At 33.2% G+C, this 23,795-nt stretch overlaps 1 protein-coding gene across 4 annotated transcripts in view; it reads right to left on the bottom strand.

The window, feature by feature from the left end:
* Positions 1-10,532, bottom strand: part of TECRL (trans-2,3-enoyl-CoA reductase like) — a 110,440-nt gene extending 99,908 nt beyond the window's left edge. For all 4 annotated transcript variants that reach the window (XR_004628858.1, XR_004628860.1, XM_034671742.1 and 1 more), the window contains exon 1: positions 10,246-10,532. Coding sequence is in view for 2 of the 4 variants with exons in the window: in XM_034671742.1 (XP_034527633.1) it covers positions 10,246-10,479 (234 nt within the window). In the remaining 2 variants the exon portion in view is untranslated. The remainder of the gene's footprint in view (positions 1-10,245) is intronic.
* Between the last annotated feature and the right edge of the window lie 13,263 nt (positions 10,533-23,795).

Genomic DNA, 23,795 nt, shown 5'->3' with positions numbered 1-23,795 from the left:
AGCAGGAGAAGGGACTGAGGGTGAAACAGGTTCCCCTCTGAGCAGGGAGCCTGATGCGGGGCTCAATCCCAGGACCTTTGGATCATCACCTGAGCCGAAGGCAGAGGCTTAACCAACGGTGCCACTCAGGTGCCCTCCTGGGATGTTCTTTCTAACTCACCCATGCTAATTAATTGTAACATATGTATTTTTAAAATCCTTCTGAGTGCCTCCTTCCACTCAATTGAGGTTTTTTCTCATCCTCATGCCCTTATCAGGTGAAAAAGTATTCTTTCCCTAGCCTTCATAATATAATTTGTGTTAAACTTGCATATGCTATTTCCTATGTTATAATTTGTTTTAAAATGTGTAATGTATCTTTCCAATTTGACTCATATATATCAGGGTAAGGAAATATTTTTAATTTTTAACCTCAAGTAATCTAAAGTATAATAGCTACTCATTAAGTAATTATTTGTCTAATTTGAATAACATGTCTTTCTTGGATATACATTTGACCTTTGAATAACACGTGTTTGAACTATGTGGGGCCACTTGTTCAGAGATTTTTTTGCAGTACAGTACTGTACATGTATTTCCTTTCATTGTGATTTTCTTAATAAAATTTTCTTTTATCTAGCTCACTTTGTTGTAAAAATGCTATATATAATACATATAATATTCAAAATAAGTGTTAACCAACTGTCACATTATTGGCTTCCAGTCAATAGTAGTTTATTAGTACTTAAGTTTTGGGGAGTTAAAAGCTAACATGGATTTTCAACTGCATGGGGGTCAGTCCCCCATATCCCCAAATTGCTCAAAGGTCAATGGTAGTCACAATTTCATTGCTAGGTTCTTTACATAGACTATTCTCTATGTCTTACGTGCATTTTTAAACATGTGTTTCTAAAATTAACTATCTTAATTTAGCCTTGACTTAATAGGAAACAGGATTCCTTTTAATAGTATAACAGTCCCCTCATAATTTTCTTCCCTAGTGGTTAACATTTCTCTTTTCACCCTCTCTTTACATTTCCAAGGAAAACATGGTTTATTCACTTTCTTTGATCTAAAAACTTGCTAAATCAGCTGTATTTTTGTTCTATATTTACAATTCAAATATTTAGGAGTTATTATTTTACCTTGTCTGTCAAGAACATACAATTTTTAGAATTAAATCCAAGAGGAGTCTGGCTATGACAATGCTCTAATTTTGCATCCAAGACATATTTATTGTACGATAGCATTTAGGTTATTTCCATGTCATGCAGTTCAATGCTTCCCAAGCTATGTAGGACAAAATACCACTCCTTAAGAACTTCTATCATACATTTGTAAAATACAATGAAATAAATTGTTAGAAAAAATGAAATACGGATAAACTAATTATAGTTCTTATTTTAAAAAATCATTTGATTGAACAAACACAAAATTAATCTTTCAAATTGTTAAGATCGCTTACAAAAGCTCATTTCTAACTACTAGATTATATAATGGAAATTTCAACCAACTGTTGCTGGGACAAATAACATATCAGCTTATCGGGGATCCTAAGGGGCACACAAAGTTGTCATCTCAATTTGTTCATGAGGAATGGATGTGAATTAGAAAGAAGATTGTGACAGAACACTCAGGGCAGAGGAATCAAATTTTACCCAGACTCAAAGAATCGAAATTACAGTATTTTGGTGGGGCTGATGAGTAATATAGAATGTTAAAAATGGAATAATAAAGAAAGGGTAAAAAAATAAACCAAACTATGTGAATCAGGCTTCGAGTCAATACAGAGTTGAAGAATGAAGAGTTTGAGACCATGAAGTTTTTCAAGACTTCTGCTGCCTTATAAAAGAAAGGAAACTCAAATTTCATATTACCCATAGACTGTCATCCCCATTCTAGCCTGGATTTCCCCCCAAATCATTGTACCTAAATTGGTCTGATTAAACTAAACAATGAATACTATCCCACTTAATACAAGGGGTACTTATAGTATTTCTTTGTGCTTCTTAGCTGCATCTACTGATCTTTCTCTTCTCACTCAAATATTTCTTCTTAGGTTTCTGTAAAAAGTTACCATATTTCTTCTGTCTCTCCGGAAACATCTCCTTATTTTCCTTTTCAATCCCCCCTTTATTTAAGATCTGTACATATTGGAATTCCTTAGGCCTCTATTGCTGGTTCTTTCCTTATTTATTATATTGTTCTTTCTAAATTTTAATCTTCTCTACTACAATGGCTGCAAGAACCACCTATACATTTGTAATTCCCAAATCTACATATTTAAACATGACCACTTTTCTGAGTTCTAGATCTTCATACCCAAATGCCTACAGGTTATCTCTTTTTGGGTATTTCAAAAAGACCTCCAACTTAAAGAGAATAAAACTGAGTTCTTGCTTCCTACCTGCTTCTCTACTTGCCTGCACCAAAAACAAAAGAGCAAACAATTTCACACCTGAAATTAATATTGCACCTTATGTTTGCTAACTGGAATTTAAATAAAAACTTGAAAAAGAGAAAAAAAGAAGAAGCAAACAAATAAAAGCCAACAAAAAGGACTTAGTAAATTATACCATTCTCAGGATCTCAGTTTCTCAAATAGCAATTCAACATCATACTTGCATCCTCCCTGGCTCTTATTTTTTACAAGCAAACAAGTTCTGTTCTTTCTATCTCCTGCGTCTGTCATATACTCCTATTTCTCTTCCATTGTATTCACTGTCTGGGCCACACACAAACATCATTCCTCCAAAGAGATTCTCCTGTTTCACAGATTATCTCCCTTTGTTTACCACCTCAGATTACCTTGTTTCCTCTCACTGTGTAGGTATCTTTGCACTTAACATTACTTATACAGTGTTTGGCTTCCACTGGAAAGAATAGTATCTATGAGAATAAGAATTGCATCTGGTCCAGTTAATGCATTATCTTGAACATGTAATAAAACACTAGACAACAGGAGATAAAATAACATCTTTGTAGCTTCACCATAAACAAAAACAGTATTCTTACATGGTGGTATATTTGGAAAATGGAAAAATGTAGACATAATTTAATTGATTACACCTAATAGTTTATACTTATTTTATAAATGTTATTCATGAATAGTTTTCTAGAGTATATTCATTTTTCTCTACTATTTATTGATGTCCAATGCTTATATATCCATTGGCATCTTTCATGATATATCATGGTACAAGTACCCAGGGCATATTATTTGGGGTATGATAGTTGGATATAGGATGCTGGAAACATGCTACGAACATGGCCCCTGTGACCATACATCCTAATTCTAATGCTTCCTAATCATTTAAGAAAGGAATCATAATGACTGTCATAAAAAATGACTGAATTCTTACAGTTATAATAGAAATGTTAATTTAATTATTTTTCCACATCAGAGGAATAATATTACTGATGTACTGCCACTATCTAAAATACAGCATTCGTTTATGGAAAACCAATGCTGTGGTGTACACATTGCTGTATTTTTCATATTTACAAGAATATAAAAGCCCTAGATTCTCCTAGAAGATAGATATTTACTTTACTTTGATTTGGTATTTACCTTACTTGTAAAAACAAGAATTAGAGTAGTTAAGTAACATGTTAAGATGATAAAACATTAATAATTTGCACAGCTCAAATGCAGACACAAACGTCTGACTTCTGTGTATAAACAACTGCACCACATTGCCTCTCACGGCAGTATGTATTTGTTAAATATAGTAGGTTCACTTTTTCTGAGAGAAATCTAAGTCAGGACAGATGATACTAAAATATTTTAAGATCAAAGTACACTGATTCTTTTGAAATTAGAATTTCATGTCGTATTATGGAATTTCCAAGTATATCCAAAAAGAGGAGTGGGCACTGAGGCTCCTCTGGGCTCATAGAAAATGATTATGTTAACTACCTCTTTGGGGAGGAATCGTTATCTCAGTTCCTTAATTTTTAATGATATAAACATTTTAAGCATATCTGTTGCTTAATTTATTATTAAAGATACTTCAAAGATATTTTTAATTTCTAGGTTTGAATGTTAATTAATGCTATTTTATGTTTGCATATAAAAAATAGAAACAAAGCTTTGGAAACTTCTTTCACATCAAATGGAAGGGAAATAGACATTCTTCAAAAATAGCACCTCTAACAAAACAGGTGAACATATAAGAAAGAAAAAACGAAAAGAGAGAGAAGCAAATCATTAACCATAAATGAGACTCATAACTACAGAGAACAAACTGAGGGTTGCTGGAGGGGGGGTTGTGGGAGATAGGCCAAACGGGTGATAGGTATTAAGGAGGGCATTTGTGATGAGCGCTGGGTGTTACATGTAAGTGCTGAGTCACAAATTCTACTTCTGAAACAAATACTACACTATATGTTGACTAAATAAATTTAAATATAAAGTAAAACATGAAAAAAAAAAGAAGATGGTGCTTGAAAGAAGAAAGAAAGAAAGAAAGAAAGAAAGAAAGAAAGAAAGAAAGAAAAAAGAAAAGAGCACCTCTGTCCTAAAACACATTGTCTGTATCAGAAGTCAGAGTCAGACTCAGATGTTCTGTCCCAATCATGAAATTAAAGAGAACATAAGAATTTGGTATCATTAGCATCATTAATGTCATTAGTCATCAGTATCTGTTAAGTGGTAGTGTGCAGTAGTTAAGAGCAAAGCCCAGAACATATATTGGCCAGTTCAAAGCTTGGTTCTAATGCACACTAAGTTCTTCATTTCAAGTCTCTGTGCCACTGTTCTTCCTTTATAAATAAATGAATAGTAATACTTAAATCCTTTTTACAATAAATGATAATAAAGGGCAGAGTATTGGATTATGTCCAAACACAAAGTAAAAACAGTCAGATTCATATGTTCACAATAAGAAATAAGAGGAAGGGGGCTGAGGTGGAAGGAAGGAAAAAAGGGACAGGGATGGGAGGAAGAGATGAATGATAGAGGAGGAAAAGAGGAAGAAAAAAAAGAGAAGGAGGAGGAGGAAGGAGAGGAATGGAAGAAAAATAAGATACTGCCATTTGTATACACATGAAATTCTAAAACCTGCCATGAGGATATTTTAAGACAGATGCCATTCTCATTTTATAAATGAGCAAATTGAGGCATATATATGCTTAGGTGCATGCTGCTCAAGGTAAAATATTAAATGACAATATTAGAAATTAAGAATTCTCAAAATTTCTAACTAACGTATTAAAAGTGCAATTTTATTCAGTCTGATTACCCAGTAATTCTCTCCAGTATTTTCTGGTAAAAACTGATATTTTTACCATTAGAAGGATTGGAAAATTACTGAGTTGCTTTCTTTTATTTATAAGTGTCTTTCTTAAACATGCAAAGTTTTATCAGTGTCAGGTGTACAAGAGAGTGATTCAACAATTCCATACATCACCCAGAGCTCATCACAGTAAGTGTGCTCCTACAAGTAGTCTTTGAAATGCTTTTTAAAGTTTTGACATAGAGCAAATAAAATAATAGGAGAAAGAGGGCTCTTGAGGTCAAGTTCCTTGGAGAAAAGATTAAAGAAAAAAGAATGGGAAGATATTGGAAACATTTATCAATCCTAGATTTTAGAGTCCTTGCTGTGCTCTTGAATCATCAATATATCACTAGATAACCTTCTGACATTTTACAAAATAGAAGTGAGACAGGGATAGTGAGCAACTGAAAATAACTCATTGTTGAAGTTTTAAAAATTATTTTTCATATATTTTCTATGTTCCAATTAAAAAAAGAATGATATTTACATTTTAAGTTAGCTCTCCATCTTATCAGCCTTGGTTAGTCATATTATTTTAATCACATAGAGGACGTAACTGAATTAGTTAAATAAATATCCCCATCTTCATTGTCTGCCTTATGAAAAACTTATTAGCTCTTTATAATCTGAACATGGCTGTCAATAAATTGTACACTAATACAAAGTTAAATTTTACACATCTTTGTTGGGAGCAAACCAGGAAGAATTTCAGCATTCAAGGAAATGATTCAATCAAATGTCTTTTTCTGTGAAGATATTTTTTCAAGAATAATTTTATTTAGAAAACAGCAAAAAAGTACTTTCAAATATCCTACTCCTTCATCCCAAAACTATCACTGCTAAACATGAGTGCATTGTCAAAACTACACTTTCTTGAACAGGCATCATTTATTCAATACATGTTAGTTAAACACTTTCTTTGTGTGTGTTTGTTAAATACTGTCTTAGTGCCAACCACTGTTCTAAATGTTGGATATACAGGAATGAAAAAAAAAATCCCAGATCTTGTGAAGCTGGCATACCAGGAGTACTCCAAATAATAAACAAAATGCAAAAGGAAAAATAAACAGTATGCTAGAGGGCATTAAGTAGTAGTAAAGAAATAGAACAGGGAAGAGTAATAGAGAATACTGGCAGATTTTACAATTTGAAAAACGTAGTTAACAAAAGCCTCCAAAAAAAAAGTGACAATTAAATAGATCTAAAGAAGACACTGACTAATTTTACATAGGAAATGGTATTATCTGACTTGGTATAACAACATACCAGTCCTGGTTTCTATGTAAGGGATATACTGAAGGTGCTAAGAACAGAAGTTAGAGGAAAGATTTAAGAGTGCTAGCAGTAGAGGTGGTGAAAATTTGTCAGTTTGGATATATTTGAAAGTACCACGAGAAGATGGATTGTATGTGGGGTGTGAGATTAAGATATGAGTTATGATGTCTCTAAGTGTTTGGCTTGAGGTATTTGAAGGATGTAGTTGCCACTTATTGACTTGGGAAACTCTGTGATAAAATCTGGGGGTGAGACCAGGTGCTCAGTTTTAGATATACTAAGTTTGAGATGTCTAGTAAACATCCGTATAGATGGGTAGGTAGCACATAAATAGATACATAGATAGATGCATAAGTAAATAGATACACAGATACATACATAGATGTATACATACATAAATAAATGAATTTGCAGTTCAGGAGAAAAGGAGAAGCTGCAGTTAATATTTATAAGTCATCGATAGATCATATTCTAAGCTATGGGACACAATAAGGCGAATGACTAAAAATGGGGAGAAGTTCTGATGACCGAGTTACTGACAGTCCATCCTAGTTAAGTCAGATGATGAAGCAGCAGCAAGAGGAAAGGGAGAAGCAACGAAATAAGTATTAAAATACGTGTCTATTATCCTGAAACTCACATAGAAAAAGTATTTTAATAACGGGGACATGCTTATCAGTAACAAATGTTGCTGATACACTAAAATAAAGTGTGAGAATTGACCTTTGGATTTAGCAAGGAATTTACCACCGCCTCACTGGCGATCTTGGCAAGTTCAAACTCTGACAAGTTATGGAGGTAAATGTTTGAACGGAGTAGGTTTAGGATAGAATGAGAAGAGACAATATTACAATATGAACAGGATGAAAGTAATCAGAGAAATGGGGCAGAAGCTGGAGAAGGTAGTGAAGGCAACAGGTTTGGGCTTGTTTCTTTTTGGGTGTGTGTGTGTGTGTGTGTGTGTGTGTGTGTGTGTGTATGACATTAAGTAAAAGAACGTGATTCAGTATATCTTCTTTAACCCCACGAATTCTCTCAGTGCTTTGTTTCATGAATATCTTTAGTAGGTACCTTGTCCATTTTGAAATTTAACTTATAGTATCTAGATACAAACTAAATTTCTACTAGAGGTCAGCATGTATTACTACAATACATACATTCCACTCAAGGTTTTTGAATATTTATAACTAACCTAAGCATTATAACAATTCATGTCAATGGACAATTATCAAGAAGTTAAATTTAAACTCTGTGCCAGTATCACAAAGCTCATCACTTATTTTTTCTTGAATATTTATGCACGTTAATTTTATCTAAGTGATTGTTAAAACTAAGAAAAATATATCTTATCTTATATATATATCTTATCCCTACATGCTAAGCATGTTGCATATATTAATCGTACTTTTCAGTCTAAGTTTACAAAATAGATTTTATTACCCTATTCTCTAAATAAGGTGGTGGTGATCATCAATTCAGCAACTTGCCTGAGCCTTGATAAATATGATTGATGGAGCAGGGATTTGGTCCAGATATACTTAGTTCTAAAGAACACGACCTGTAATTTCTACGCTTTATAACACAGTACTTACTGAAAGATAGGGACTCAGTCATAAGCAACACTTAGTTAGTATACTGAGTAGTGCCAAGCACAATGAAAGGCACTTAACATGACCTTGCTGCTAATAGCTGTTACTTTGTCAAAGAAAAACAGCATCTTGAACAACAAACAAAATCAATCTTTCCCATGTTTACAAATTTGAACTTCTGGGAGTCATAGAACAAAAAAATGTACATGAATCCAGATTTTTTTCTTCTAAATGTCTTGCGTTATTGAGACGATTTATCAAATTACAAAACAAAAACTAGACAAAACAGAATCCAGTTCTCCTGACAAGTCAAACACTTCTGTGTTGTAAGATACACATCACACGGTGTCGTTGTGCAATAAAGGCGGTGTGGAATCCAGAAGTAATCCCCTAGTTGGCCTACTGAGTTTCCCCAAAGTTTGCCACTGGAGATGCAATTACCAAGACCATTCAAATGCAAGCAAAATTTTCTGAACCAAAATTCCTAAGCCAAATCCTTATCGCTAAAGAATGCTGGCTTTTTGCATGCTTATTTATTTATTTATTTACTTACTTATTTATTGCAATTTAAGAAATAACTGAAAATATAAACCTTTGTCTTTACCTTCAAATACAATCTCAATATCAAAATTTAAATGTATGGGAAAAATAATTTGCAGCCCATTAGCAGGTTCTCATTACTTTAAGGTGGATTTTGCATCAAGGTTAAGACACATGTCAGAAAGGACACAAAAACCAGTCCCATTTTAGAATCTTGGTCTTTGGGAATCCTTGACCAGTTTAATATCCATTCCATTCATTACCTTATTTCCTTTCATTTCATTGTATTTTTCTTATAAGTTTTAAATTTTCAAAAGTGACATAATGCAAACATCAGCAACTTCTGGATGATTTTTTGTTTTGTTTGACTTATTCTTGTATGATATAAAAAAAAAATCCAAAAACTTTATTGAGATTCTAAAATAGAAGTAAATTGTAACATGCATGAAATTCATAAGTTAAAATTCTGCTATTAGTAACACATTTTCATCATTTATATATGATTCTAGTTGTACTATAGAAAAAGAATGTGATTTGGAATTGCATAGAAATAGTTTTGAAACTCTTGCATTCCACTTATGACCTGTATGAACTTGTAAAAGTTCTTTTTCTTTTCTTTCCATCTGTAAATAAAAGTTAATATCAGCCAACTAATAGGTTGGTCATAGTGTTATAATTTCTAAGTAAGAAAGTATGTACGGTCTGCAATTAAATGCAGTAAACAGTTTTGTCTCTTTCCCTCTTACCTAGAATCATAGGTAGAGTATAGTTAAATGAAATCAGTGTTTGAATTTTATTTTTAGAACAATAGAAAAAACTTAACATTTTATAACAAAGTAAATGAAGATATGTTTTTAAAGATATCAATCTTTCACAATAAATTAAACTGCTAGTGACCTTTCAAACTTATGAAAAACTGAATATGTTTTAAATATTATATATCCACAAAGTACACATATATTTAGGCCTTAATTTTCTAACCTAGGTAAGTACGTATCTTATCTTGCCCGAGTGAAACATCTGTGATATGAATATAGAAGTGTAACATATTAAGCAAGACTGTTTTTTAGGAACTTATACATTGTAATTTTGAAATAAGTAAACTTTTCATAAAAAGTGAGATGTTCATTTTTCAAGACAATTAACTCTAAATAATTTTTAAATGACTAGACTTTATCATATATGCTAAATATCATTTTTTAGTAAACTTAGCACCTTTTGCTTGCTATTTTCTATGAGCACTAATAAAACTCTATGATAATTTGAATATATAATGAAGTACATGGAGAGAGAAATTTTGTTATGTAGGCTGAGAAGTTGAGCACTGGAAATTTTACCTCTAGACAATGGTCAAGTTAGCAAGAAAAACCAGAACCTAATAATTACTAGCTACCATTTAAACTGACTACAAAAGACACAATAAATATCTTCACTGAAACAATTATGAAGTATCTATCTTACCATTCATAAAACTAACATTAAAAGCCAGGAATATATTTTCATACAACTTTGTCAGCATTAAATCAAGTGATCAATAATCTTTGGGGCAGGTAAGAGAAATTTAATGAGCAAATATAACTTACCTTATCCACAATACATATCTGCTTTCTTGTTTGAGCATCAAGTATTTCAATCTCAAAGTGCACAGTTTTTGCATGTTTCACTACTGGAGCTGATTTTAGAGGCCCTGCTGAGAGCACAAGTTGGGACAAACAGTGAAAGTTTCTCAAGTCATTCCTCAGCATGGACCGTGTAACTCCCCGGGAAAATATTTCTCTCTTGCGTTCCGAAGCAAGGGACCTGTGCCTTTTGAACATTGTGTGAACTAGCAAAAGAATCTGTCATGTCAACAGAAGACACTTGCAAGTGTGTTGCCTTGCACCAGTTTAAATACTGCTGGTGAAACCGGGAAAGGTCAAGTGCCATGCCTTTCCAAGAGTTCAGTTTTATTTAGCAGGCTTGAAAACAATGACTGATCTATTTCTATATATAACACTCTATTGTAAATTGCGGCAGTGTAGAGGATTACTTTACTAGCATTCCAATTGTTTCTTGCTTTCTTCTTTTATCTCTGCTTCTTAATATGGTCACTAGTATCTGAAATTCCAAAGCAAGAAAAGAGTGGAAAGACTTTTTATTATCTTTGAATTCTGTATGCACTAATCTTTAAGTACATATATTATTATTCACACATTCACATTTAGCATAATTTAAAATTAGCATATGGCTATCTTATAGATAAATTTAAAACACCTATTGCATTATTACTTAACAAAATTGTTTAAATGTTGCCTAAGATAATGATTTGTGGCATGTTTTAAATACATGTAAATAATGTAAATATATAAAGAAATATATATTTAATATATAAATATCAAACATGTTACATAAAATATAATGTAATATAAATATTATATATTATATATACAAATGTTTATATATATAATACAAATGGATGAATTCTTCACTTTGTACAGGGAAGAGAAAGATGACAAGTCATCCAAGATTGGAATATGTAGAAAGCCATTTTATAACTTGAGGAAAAAGAAGTAAACTTCATTTTAACATTTCTAAACATTACATATTATTGGAAAATCTTTGAATATATGTACAAAATTAGTACTAAACACCACATTTACCACAATACCAAACTATAGAAAATTGAAATAATCTCAAAATAAGCAATGAAAAATGTTAAACAACGTGGAAAGAGGGGTTTGTGAAAAAGACTCCACGTACCCGGGTACCAATATATCTGGTAAAGGAACACAACTGAGGGATGCCTGGGTGGCTTAGTTGGTTAAATGTCTGCCTTTGGCTCAGGTCCTGGGATCGAGTGCCCCTTGGGCTACTTGCTCCTTGCTAGGCAGGGACTCAGCTTCTCCTCTGCCTGCCGTTCCCCCTGCTTGTGCCCTCTCTCTATATGTATAAAATAAATAAATAAATAAAATCTTAAAAAGAAAAAAAAAAACAACTGAAAAATATTCAAAGCATATTGTCACTGATTCAAAGGGATATTACAGGAAATTATTTTGAAATGCTATTTTTAATAATGACATGAAAAGCAAAATGACTAAAATTGCAGAGTTGTGTTGGGCACCTGGGTGGCTCAGTCCATTAAGTCACCGAGTTGAGCTCAGCTCAGGTCTTGATCTCAGGGTGATGAGTTCAAACCTCGTATTGGGAGCCCACTTAAAATAATAATAAATATGGGGTGAATCTATATATCTATATGAAGCTAATATTTACTTTTTTAAATAATTTTTTTGCGGTATTCTTTTTTTTTTAAATATTTATTTATTCATTCAAGAGAGAGCACAAGAGAACACAAGCAGGGGAAGGGGCAGAGGGAGAGGGAGAAACATGCTCCCTGTTAAGCTGGGAGGCAGATGAGGGGCTCAATCCCAGGACCCTGGGATCATGACCTGAACCGAAGGCAGACGCTTAACCCACTGAGCCACCCAGGCATCCCTAATATGTACTTCTATAATTAAACGAAGTAATGTATTGAGTTGCAATTTTGACCAAACATTATGCAATAGAGATCCACTTACACATTGTTCAGTCATCAATTTTGCCCTTTAGACAACCATTATCAACTTATCTTTTTTCCATTCACAGATCATGTTTTTGGTGTTTTATCTAAAAAGTCATCACCAAACCAAAGATAACCTAGATTTTCTCCTATATTATCTTCTAGAAATTGTATGGGTTTGCATTTTACATTTAGGTCCATGATCTATTTTGTGTTAATTTATGTGAAAAAAAATTTTTTTAAAGATTTTATTTATTTATTTGACAGAGAGAGACAGCCAGCAAGAGAGGGAACACAAAAATTTTTTTGCCTGTAAACTTAATTTGTTCCAACAGTTACTTTTTTATTCAAATTTTTATTTAAATTCTAGTTAGTTAACATATAATGTAATATTGGTTTCAGGCCTAGAACTTAGTGACTCATCACTTACATATAATACCCAGTGCTTAACACAGTAAGTGCCCTCCTTAACACCCATCACCCATGTAGCCCATCTCTCTCCATCAAGCCTCAGTTTGTTTTCTATAGTTAAGAGTCTCTTATGGTTTGCTTCCTCTATCTCGCTTTTTCACCTTCCCCTATGTTCATCTGTTTTGTTTCTTAAATTCTACATATGAATGAAAGCATATACTATTTGTCTTTCTCTGACTGACTTATTTCGCTTAGTGTAATTATGTGAAAGATTTAAGGTCTGTGTATAGATTCATTTTCTTTTTGCATGTGGGTGCTTAGTTGTACTAGTAGCATTTGTTGAGTAGACTGCTTTTTCTCCATTGAATTGCCTACAATTGGTAGATTATATTTGTGTGGTTCTATTTCTGGGCTCTCTATTCTATCTGTCTATTCTTTTGCCAATATCACATTGTCTTTATTACTGTAGCTTTATAGTAAGTCTTGATGTTGAGTAATGTCAGTCATCCAAATTTGTTCTTCAGTATTGTGAGAGCTCTTCTGGATTTTCTGTGTCTTGGCTCAGTTTTTATCATAGATGCTCCATTTGTTTCCAAAATTGCAATGTATTCTCTAAATCATAGTCTGTCAAATTTGAATATTTGCATGTTAACAATGGATTTTCTCATAAGATCATAGGATTGGAAATTTGCAAAACTGATATACCTTTGCTCTGAATCAATGGCAATAATGGAAAAAAGGAAGGGATGTTTTGCCCATCAGTGGATAAATGGTTGTTACTCTTTCCTCTAGAGAGTAGTTCAATTCTCTGTATTTAACATTTGTTGTCAATAGACTAGTCAAACAATGGAAATTGTAGTCATTATACATGTTTGTGACATTTAACCAAGAACTGTGTCACCCACCTAAGGTTCATGAGGCAGAGATGAGATCTGGTTTTGTCCATCACTCTACCTTTAAGGCATAGTATAATTCCTGGCATATAGTAAGTACTCAACATTGTTGAATAAACAAATCATCATATAAATGTAATTTTTCCTTCTAAATTGATATATTAAAGAATGGTATCACAATAAAGTAGTCACTGGAATTTAAGAACATCTTTGATAGTAGGAAGGTCCTCATGATAAAACTATGCTTTTAATCAGTGCTACATCTCACCTGAGTAAGTCTTGGAAGACACTAAACCTGAGAAGTATAGGAAGCAAATGACAAACCACTTGTTCTGGACATTTTGTGTCAATGCTTATGGAAAAATCTTGTATATTAGTTACAAAGAATTGGAGTTTAAGAAGTTAAGACAAGAGCAGAATATCAAACATCAAGGTACACCATTCTTGGACCTAGGTAAATATATAAACAAGCAACATGTGTCTAGGAAATAACATGGTTTGGTGGAAATGGTATGGGCTCAAGAAGTTACTTGTAATTAAATAGTTATAGGATCTCAAGCTTTCCATTATCCTCATATTTTGATAACATTATAAATTTCATGAAATTTTTATGAAATCAAATAGGACAATGCATCTGAAGTACATGGAGAAGTTTCTGAAAAACAGAAGGCGTTCAGTATATACTCACAAGAGTCGTGTGCTGTACTGACTGAGCCAGCCAGGCACTCCCAATATATACTTACAATGTACTTTGTCAGTGTTGGTCTCCAAAATCAGATTTATGTCTCCCCAGATCAGTTCTATGCCTTTCTTCACCCTATCACCCTACTCAAGAATTCAAATTATTTCTGTTCTCTACCTTTCTAAACCTGAATAGTTATAATACTAGTTCACAGGAAAATGAAATTTATTCATAATAACCACAGTGACAGGCAGTGTTCTAACCTAATTCCGTTGACTCCCCTATAGATCAGCAAGTATATTATCCTCTTCCCCTGTGAAGTTTATATGGTCTTATTTTTTCTCCAATTTTCCCAATTTTAGTGATACCAATGAACTATGAAATGGGCTCTGAATCAGCAGGCTAAAAGCAGATAGGAAGAACCTTAGTAATACAAAAATAAATTATTTTCTGAGTCCCCAGAGGATATGAACTTTCCCAAAATAATATTTTATATCCTGATCTATTATATAAGTTTCTGAAAGTCCTGAAACTACTAAGTGGTTAAAATCACTGATGTTAACATTTCAATTAATACTTAATAATTGAAAAAATATATACATAATAACTAAAAAACTATTTTGGTCACATGAAATAAATCACTCTTAATAGAAGTAAAGGGACAGAAGAGAAAAGCAGATGTTGTTATCATGAAGCTTCCATTTTACATTTTTGATCAACAGGTTAGGATAGTTGATCTGAACCAATTATCAATAAAAAATGATGGTAAATGCATCAGTTCAAATTACAGATAAATAATGGTTGCTCTATTCAAAAAGACAGTGTAGCTGAAACATACAGGAAAGAGCTCTGGTATTAAAGAAAGAGATGTAGATTCTTACTCTAATTCTGCCAATGTGTGCTGTGTGATATTGGATAAACTGGGTAACCTCTCTTAATAGTAGTTATAACATTCATGAAATGAGTACATTCTCAACATGATCTTAAATGAGCCCTGTAGCTATGATTTCCAAGTAATATTAATTTATCTTTTTTAAAGTTATTTATTTAAATTCCAATATGTAAGTGATGAATCACAAAATTCTACACCTGAAACTAATACTACATTGTAGCCAAGTAATATTTAAAAGTTTGTTTCCTGTTTAAAAGAAGCCATAACGAAGAAGTAGAAATAAAATCTACATAATAGTCCTTCCTTTACAAGGTTATTGGGTAGTTAAGTAATGTTTGTAAAAATGTACTGTGAAATCTGTGACATGATTATTGATTAATAAATCAGACTGGAGTGAAAATATCTGTTCTTCACCAATACTATGATAAAATTAGTGGTTTACTGAAAGGCACATCCATTCGACTGAGATTTAATCTTCTTTTAAAGAAAATTGAGTAAAACATAGTCTCATCTTGTGTGTCTAAGGTTCAAGGTTTTTTGTAAAATTAAAATTTCCATGGAAGAGGAAAATGAAAAAGAGGGGCAGAACTTAATTTCATAGTTTCAAGCCAACCATGCATTTTCCGTTTATCTTGTGTTTACTTTTTTAATTTCGATTTGAGTATTTACTAAAATGTTTCCTTTGAATCATTTATATAAATTACAAACTCATCACAAACCATTCAGTCTCAGTCTCTAATTCAGCTTTGCCTGCTTCATTTCCCTTAATTGCACACTGTGCTTTTATTAGAGCAGTTGGCTATGCCCTCTCTTGCATTCTTTGAATCATTCCTGGAGAATTTCCAGATCATTCAGGCCTGCCCTTCCCCAGAGCCTGTCTTAAGATTGCAGTTGTTCGCTGATGTGTGTTGGCACAAGCTACCCTTCATTTTGGGAACTGAGGCCAAGCCTACTTCTCATCCTTCTTTCAGGGACTTGTCAGGAGTGGTGTGGACTATAAAGCTTCTTAATCATAACGTTCAAATAGAACCTGAAAAAAAAAATAAGAGAAACAAAATTCAATACTTCCTATGCAGTTTTTTCCCCCTCTACTTTGGTAAGTTGTGGGGAAATCATGGTCAAACAAAAATCTAAGGTTGAGTTTGAGACTCAAGAACTCAGTTTGTTAATTTTTTATTACATGTAGCTGATTTTTTCATTCAGGTGGTAGGATTGAAGCAGGTGAATATCTTTGCTTTCATAGATCTTCAAGAAAACGTATAATACGTCAGAGAAATGAGAATGAAGCATACAGAGTGACGGTATTTACCATCCTCATAATTTAAAGTTCAATAATAATATTATTATTCAAGTTTTAAAATGCATATTTAAATAAACTTATGTAATAAGGCCTGAGATGTTCAAAGTGAATTTTCAACTGGAAGCAGAGAGGTTGACCATCAATATTTCAAGTATCTTGTTTTACGATTCTCTGGCGTTGCCATATTGTTTTCATTTTGATACATCTTATACCACAAGACTTACATAGTTTAAATCTACTTAGAAAAAGAAAAGATGTCTATGCTGAAGTCCTCGGTATTCAGAGAGTAACAGCCAAAGCTCATGTCAGGCTTATTATGGTCCAGGCAGTGTACTCCATGCTTATCCACATAGCAACTCTATAGGACGGCGTTTATTCTAAATGCAGAAACTGACACATAGAATTTAAGTAGCTTGACCAAAGTGATAGTCAAAAAGTGGTCACAAACCAGTCTAAGTTCCTAATCACTTCCTGGCATCACTTTTCATGACCACACACATACATATACAGAGCTAAGCATATATATATATATATATATATATATATATATATATATATATAGGGGCCTATTATTTATCTTTATGTTCAATGCTTAAAATATAATTGTGACTGCAAAATGTTCGACACACACATTTTTCAATGACACATTTTCAAAACCTAGCGATCCTTCACATACAATATCATCTATGTATGAGTATGTTTGTGTGTACAAATGAATGTGTGTGTGTGTGCGTGATGATTTAGAGCAATTGGCGCTGTTCTTTGGCAGGCTTACTCTTAATGAAATGGTAAACATAATGTGCCCTGACAAATACATAGGCTCACACTCTTCTGGCTTTTATTCGCTCTAAGTTTTCCCCATGAGTTGCTTTACTGGCATTCCTACATCACAGCTATTCTGGGTTTTACTTGAGCCATGATGATACCTAGAGTTACATAATTTTCTTAAGGACTGATGCAGACCAGTAAAGGGCCATTATGTTTGCTATATAAGAAAATTAAACTGCACTGTGCTGAATAGTCATTTTATTCTGTCTTCTGATTTAGTATAATATGCAATTTCATAAAAGAATTGTATTTTCTTAAAGTTTCAGAATTTATCTTAATCTATTTTTGAAATAATAGAGCATAGCATCTAGTGTGTAAAAATGACAGGTATTCAATAAAGTTTAATGAATAAATTAATAAATGGAAATGAAAATATGCTAAAGACAGTATAAAAAGATGTATAAATATAGTTTTATGTTAATAAGTACAGTCAATATCATTATTGGGTGGGAATGTATTTGGGCCAGAATATTCCTTTGATTATATTAGGAAGGGATGATCCAGTCAAAAACAGTCATACTTTAACTCTGCCATGCTGTCTCCACTGGTAGAATGGAGTGACACTGGATGAATTAAGAGGAATCACTTATCAGGAAGATATAAAATCCAGGCTAATGTATCTTCTGGTGGTCTATATAATCACATAAATAGTGAACAATGGCAAGTCTTTATTTTTTTTAAAGATTTTGTTTATTTATTTATTTGAGAGACAGAGAGAAATCATGAGCAGGGGAGAGCCAGAGGTAGAGGCAGAGGGAGAAGCAAGCCCCAACATGGGGCTTGATCTCAGGACACTGGGATCATGACCTGAGTGAAAGACAGACGTTTAAACAGCTGAGCCACCCAGGTGCCCCAACAATGGGAATTCTTTACAGTTGAATACCAACTAATAAGGAATAATAGAATTACAAATATACCACTTTGTTACCATCACAAAATTTTTTCAGGCAAAAAAATTTTCAATGGACAATGAAACATGATATTTACATAGTTTTAAATATCTCCCCATAAAGTAATCACTAATTACAAAGGAAAATGTAATGTTTCATTGAAGAAACTTGGTAACCATCACCATAAGTGATCTATTACTACAACATAAACAAAAATGCAATAAACTGTAATTTTGTGTCCCCTGATATAAGGTACTAAGAAGAACATAATATTGATTCTGTACTATTCCTCCCAAAAATAGTTGCTCACTCTAATCATAAGAAAATATCAGATAAAAATAAAACAAGACATCTGTACTAAATTCTCCAAAAGTTACAATTAAGACAATGAGTAAATAAATCCTCCAAATGAAGACTCAAGAAACATGAACAATAATTAATATTTAATTCTTGAGTTGAGGGGGGATAAGGTAGAAACTTTCAGTTATATGTCATGGAGATGTAATGTATACATAACAGCATAAGGAATTAGTCAATAATGTCATAACAGCCTTGTATGGTGACATGTTAACTAGAATTATCATTAGAATCATTTCATAATGTATAAAAATATGGAATCAATATGATGTTTCCCTGAAACTAATTTTAATTTAAAATGATTCCTAATTTGCCATGAGATTAGATACAAAAATAATAATAATAATAATAATAATAGCAATCTGGACTTTTCCAGGAGTGACATCTTGCAACTCTTGACCTCCTGGTAAATGTGTTAATAGTTTTGCTTCTTTGGCTCGTCTTTAGTACAATGGCTTTCACTGTTATGACATTACATCATTTATAGTTTAGTGCAGTCTACACATAAAGGGCACTCAATAAATTATAAAAAAGAATAATCAGCATAAAATTATTATAAAGTTCACATTGCACCAACTACCTTTTACAGGATACCAGGAACTATGAAAAAATGTCATAAAAAGAAGTGCTGTGTTTCCCCTAATTGTAGAAGATATTTGCAGGAGTACTTAAAAACTTTTTTGGGGGGTCTCTGCTTAAATATCACCATTCCAGAGAGAACATTCCTATCACACCATCCCTACTGACCACAAGTCTGGGTCTTATCCACCTTTATTTCTGAACGCACATCACCATTTGACATATTAAGTATGCAATTCTTTGTTTTTGTCCTTTTATATCCATTAGAATATAAGCTCCACAGAGTAGGAATTAGTCTATTTTGTTTAACTTCTATCCTCGACACCAAGAATAATTGCCAGCAACATGGTAGGTTTATAAGAAATATTTATGGAATGTATCTTGATCACATTAAATATGAGGCAAGCAATTTAAAAGTGCTATAGATTATTGTTCTTGAAAGTAATCTTAAGATAGAGCTGTTTTGTATCTATCAGAATCAAATATATATATATATTTATATATGTTTATATATAATAAGTTTTTCTTGATGTAGAGAAGAAAATAGACAAAACTTTCGACTAGACATTTCTTTCACACCTCTGACTCTTCTTGAAAGTGTTTCTAGGAGGGGCACCTGGGTGGTTCAGTCGGTTAAGCGATGGACTCTTGATTTCCTCTCGGGTCATGATCTCAAGGTGGTGAGACCAAGCCCCATATGGGGCTCCATGCTGGGGCTCCATGCTGGACATGGAGCCTGCTTAAGGTTTTCTCCCTCTCTCTCTGCTTCCCATCCCCATGCACAGGCACGCACATGCTCTCTTGCTCTCTCTCTCTCTCTGTCTTTCTCAAAAAAAAAAACAAAAAAAAGTTTTTAGGATTTTTTTCCTGTTTTCTCAGGCAGACTACATTAGGCAAGAGGATAATAGAGAAGAGCCAATATTCCTTGGCTGTCAATCTAAATAGATATCTTGAATTTCCATAAAATTAAGTGAAAAAATGGCATGGACGTAAACCACCTCAGTTTTGAGAACAAATACTGACTACCTAATGTATCCAACAACAATTTAACTAAAAAAATGCTTATATGTCACAACTCTTTAAAAAAGTTTTTTTTAATTTTATTTTATTATATTATGTTAATCGCCATACAGTACATCCCCAGTTTCCGATGTAAAGTTTGATGCTTCATTAGTTGCGTATAACACCCAGTGCACCATGCAATACGTGCCCTCCTTACTACCCATCACCAGTCTATCCCATTCCCCCACCCCCTCCCCTCTGAAGTCTTCAGTTTGTTTCTCATAGTCCATAGTCTCTCATGTTTCATTCCCCCTTCTGATTACCCCCCTTTTCTTTATCCCTTTCTTCCCCTACCGATCATCCTAGTTCTTATGTTCCATAGATGAGAGAAATCATATGATAATTGTCTTTCTCTGCTTGACTTATTTCACTTAGCATTATCTCCTCCAGTGCCGTCCATGTTGCAGCAAATGTTGAGAATTCGTTCTTTCTGATAGCTGAGTAATATTCCATTGTATATATGGACCACAGCTTCTTAATCCAGTCATCTGTTGAAGGGCATCTCGGCTCCTTCCATGATTTGGCTATTGTGGACAATGCAGGCTATGAACATTGGGGTGCATATGGCCCTTCTCTTTACTACGTCTGTATCTTTGGGGTAAACACCCAGTAGTGCAATGGATAAAAAAGTTTTTTAAGTAATTATGAAATAGTTCTTTTAACTAAATTACGCATATTGTATTCAATGCATTATATTGACAGCTTCTCATTTTTTCCCTAATCCACAGCATAATTATATAGCAGTACTTTCATCAAATTTCAAAATACTCATTTTTCTCTTATGAAAATCAACCCGTCATTCTTTGGTATTTCATATTCTCTGTGTTGATGCTTACTGAATTGGCAAAACGAAATGGTTTACTAATCTAGTTACTCTGATAAAGAATAATATTAAATAGAATGTTGACATGAAAAATATAGATTTGATACAGAATGGAAAATAAATATTCTATCTGATACAGTAAGAAACACATGGGTCATGAAACTATTCCCCTAACACTAAAATAATGTTTACATTTTGCAGAGTGACAATATATTTTGGGGCGTTAAAACCTAGTGCTAATGGCTGCTTCAGAAGGTGGAGATCTGGAATTTTCTCTTTAACATTACTACCCCTTATATGCTCACTTCTAGTGGTTTTATGGTAGATGCCAGTATTATGTTACATAAAGTGTTGAAGTTTTACATCAGTAAAACAACATATTCATCACATATGCAAGCTGCTCAGAATCATATCTTCATTCTGCACTACTTATAATTTCAACTTTATAAAGTATGGCTAATTTTTAAAGTTATTCTATTTAGATTACTAGAGCAGATAATCTCCATTTATGTTGCTTTTCCTAGATTCATAAGTTCTGTGTTTGAAGGGAGTTCAGGAAAGACCTGTTCATGTCTTAGGATGTTGTTCTGCTGGTTAAAATTTGATAAAGAAAAAAATTAAGTTCACTTGAAAAATATTGTTTAATCCTCATATTCAACTATACATTAAAATGTACATTGTATATTCTACTGCATATATTTTTAAAAATTGAAATACATGCTTTCTAGTTTTCTTAGTATTTACACACTTTAAAAATAATTAAATATTTAATAATTTTATACTTTAATTGAAGATTTAATACCAACCTGCAACAAATAAACTGACATTTTTAATAAATGCTCTGGCTATCATTAGTTATAATCTTCAACTGTCTGTGGTAGGTCACGTTGCACTTTGAAAGTTCCATCGTGTGGAAAACCTTCCAGCACATTGTGTTGTTTTGATTGTGTCACCATTAATTTAGCAAATGACTAAGTCATATGCTATGAGATAATGCTTGCTTTTTTTTTTTTTAAGATTTTATTTATTTATTTGACAAAGAGAGAGCACAAGCAGGAGGAGCTGCAGGCAGAGGGAGAGGGAGAAGCAGGCTCTCTGCTGAGCAGGGAGCTCAATGCAGGGTAGATCCCAGGGTTCTGGGATCGTCACCTTAGCTGAAGGCAGATGCTTAATAGACTGAGCCACTCAGGCGCCCTGAGATAATGCTTGCTTTTAATATAGAAGGAAGGAAATAGTTATTTTCTTTCTTCAAATTATGTCAACAAAAGTTCAAAATGCACTTCAGAAAAACATAGATAGACACATAGATAGATATTCCTATGTGCCCCAATGTTGGAAAACAAACAGCAAATAAAATTGCCACATTTTTTGTAATGTCATTTTATATACTTACCAATAATCTTGTAACTCAAGAACAATCATGTGTCCTAAGTTTTATCTTCATTAAATACAATTTAATACTACAAAACAGGATAGTTAGGCCATTTGCAAAGTTATAAAGAGGGCACAACTGGGCTTGACCCCATATCTTTTGAGGAAAATTTAATGACCACCTGTATTTCAACCCCCAACATTTTCAGTAGAAGATGAGAAATGAAAATATTTATAACCAAAATGGAGATGGCTGTGTGTGATGGAAGATATATGTTAAGAATTTAACCCTAATATGTTCCAATCTGTGTTTGTCCATGTTTATGTAGATATAGTGAATATCATGCAGATATGAGGAAATATACATATTTAAACATATGATTATATATGTAGGTTTTAATCATTTTATTTTTGAAATATTTTATGAATACAAAATACCACATTTAATCATTTTATTTTTGAAATATATTATGAATACAAAATACCACATATGACATATCTTTAAAGTTTAAAGTGTATTAATAAAGCAAAAACTCAAGTTTCATGATATGGCATTAAAAAAATAACATTTAAAGTTCTCTTTGTGACCTCCTGCAAAAGCATCTTGCTTTCTCCTTCAGTTAACCTTTCCCTGAATCTCAGATTATTTATCTCTAGATAATATATTCTGTTGGGTTTCGGAGAACACTTTTCAATTGCTTTTCTTTTTCTCCCCCCAAGATTTATTTATTTATTTTAGAGAAAGAGAAGGAGAAAGAGAGAGAGTTGGGGGAGGGGGTGCACAGAGGAAGAAAGAAACCCAGGCAAACTCCACATTAAACACAGAGCCAGGTGCCGGGCTCAGTCAGTCTCATGACCCTGAGATCACGACCTGAGCTGAAACCAAGAGTCCAATGCTTAACTGACTGAGCCACCCAGGTGCCTCTGGAGACCACTTTTCAATATTTATAAGAAGCTTCTGTTCTCTCAAACATTCAATTTTTAAGATTTAGGTATATTCATGTATGTTGTCAGGAATGATTCCAATAGAAGAAAATGGTCAGCAATTATTAGATATGACATTCCACTTTTTTGTATGTACTAAAATTTCTGATATTTTAAAAGATTTATTTATTTACTTTAGAGAGAATGAGAGAGAGAGTGTGTGTGTGTGCACGAGTATGGGGAGGGGCTGAAGGAGAGAGAGAGAGACAATCTTTAAGCAGATTCCACACTGAGAGCAGAGTCCAATGTGGGGCTCGGTTAGTGACCCTGAGATCATCACCTGAGCTGAAATCAAGAGCTGGCCTCTTAACTGACTGAGCCACCTAGGCACCCCTGTTTGTGATTTGGTGCTTGATATCTGTATTACATATTTGCAGAGTTTGGGGGTTTTGTTTTCATTTTTTTTTTCTTTTACAAAAACTTTGCAACACAAATGCTTGTAGATCACTGTGGTACACACATGAAAGTATTTCACTATGTGTTTAACACCCAGAAGTACAATGGTTGTGCTGTAAGTGCAGGCATG

The sequence above is a fragment of the Ailuropoda melanoleuca genome, chromosome 11 (genome assembly GCF_002007445.2).
Source record: "Ailuropoda melanoleuca isolate Jingjing chromosome 11, ASM200744v2, whole genome shotgun sequence".
Taxonomy (NCBI): domain Eukaryota; kingdom Metazoa; phylum Chordata; class Mammalia; order Carnivora; family Ursidae; genus Ailuropoda; species Ailuropoda melanoleuca.
Note: the sequence above shows the minus strand (reverse complement) of the source record. Positions and strands in the feature narration are given on the sequence as shown.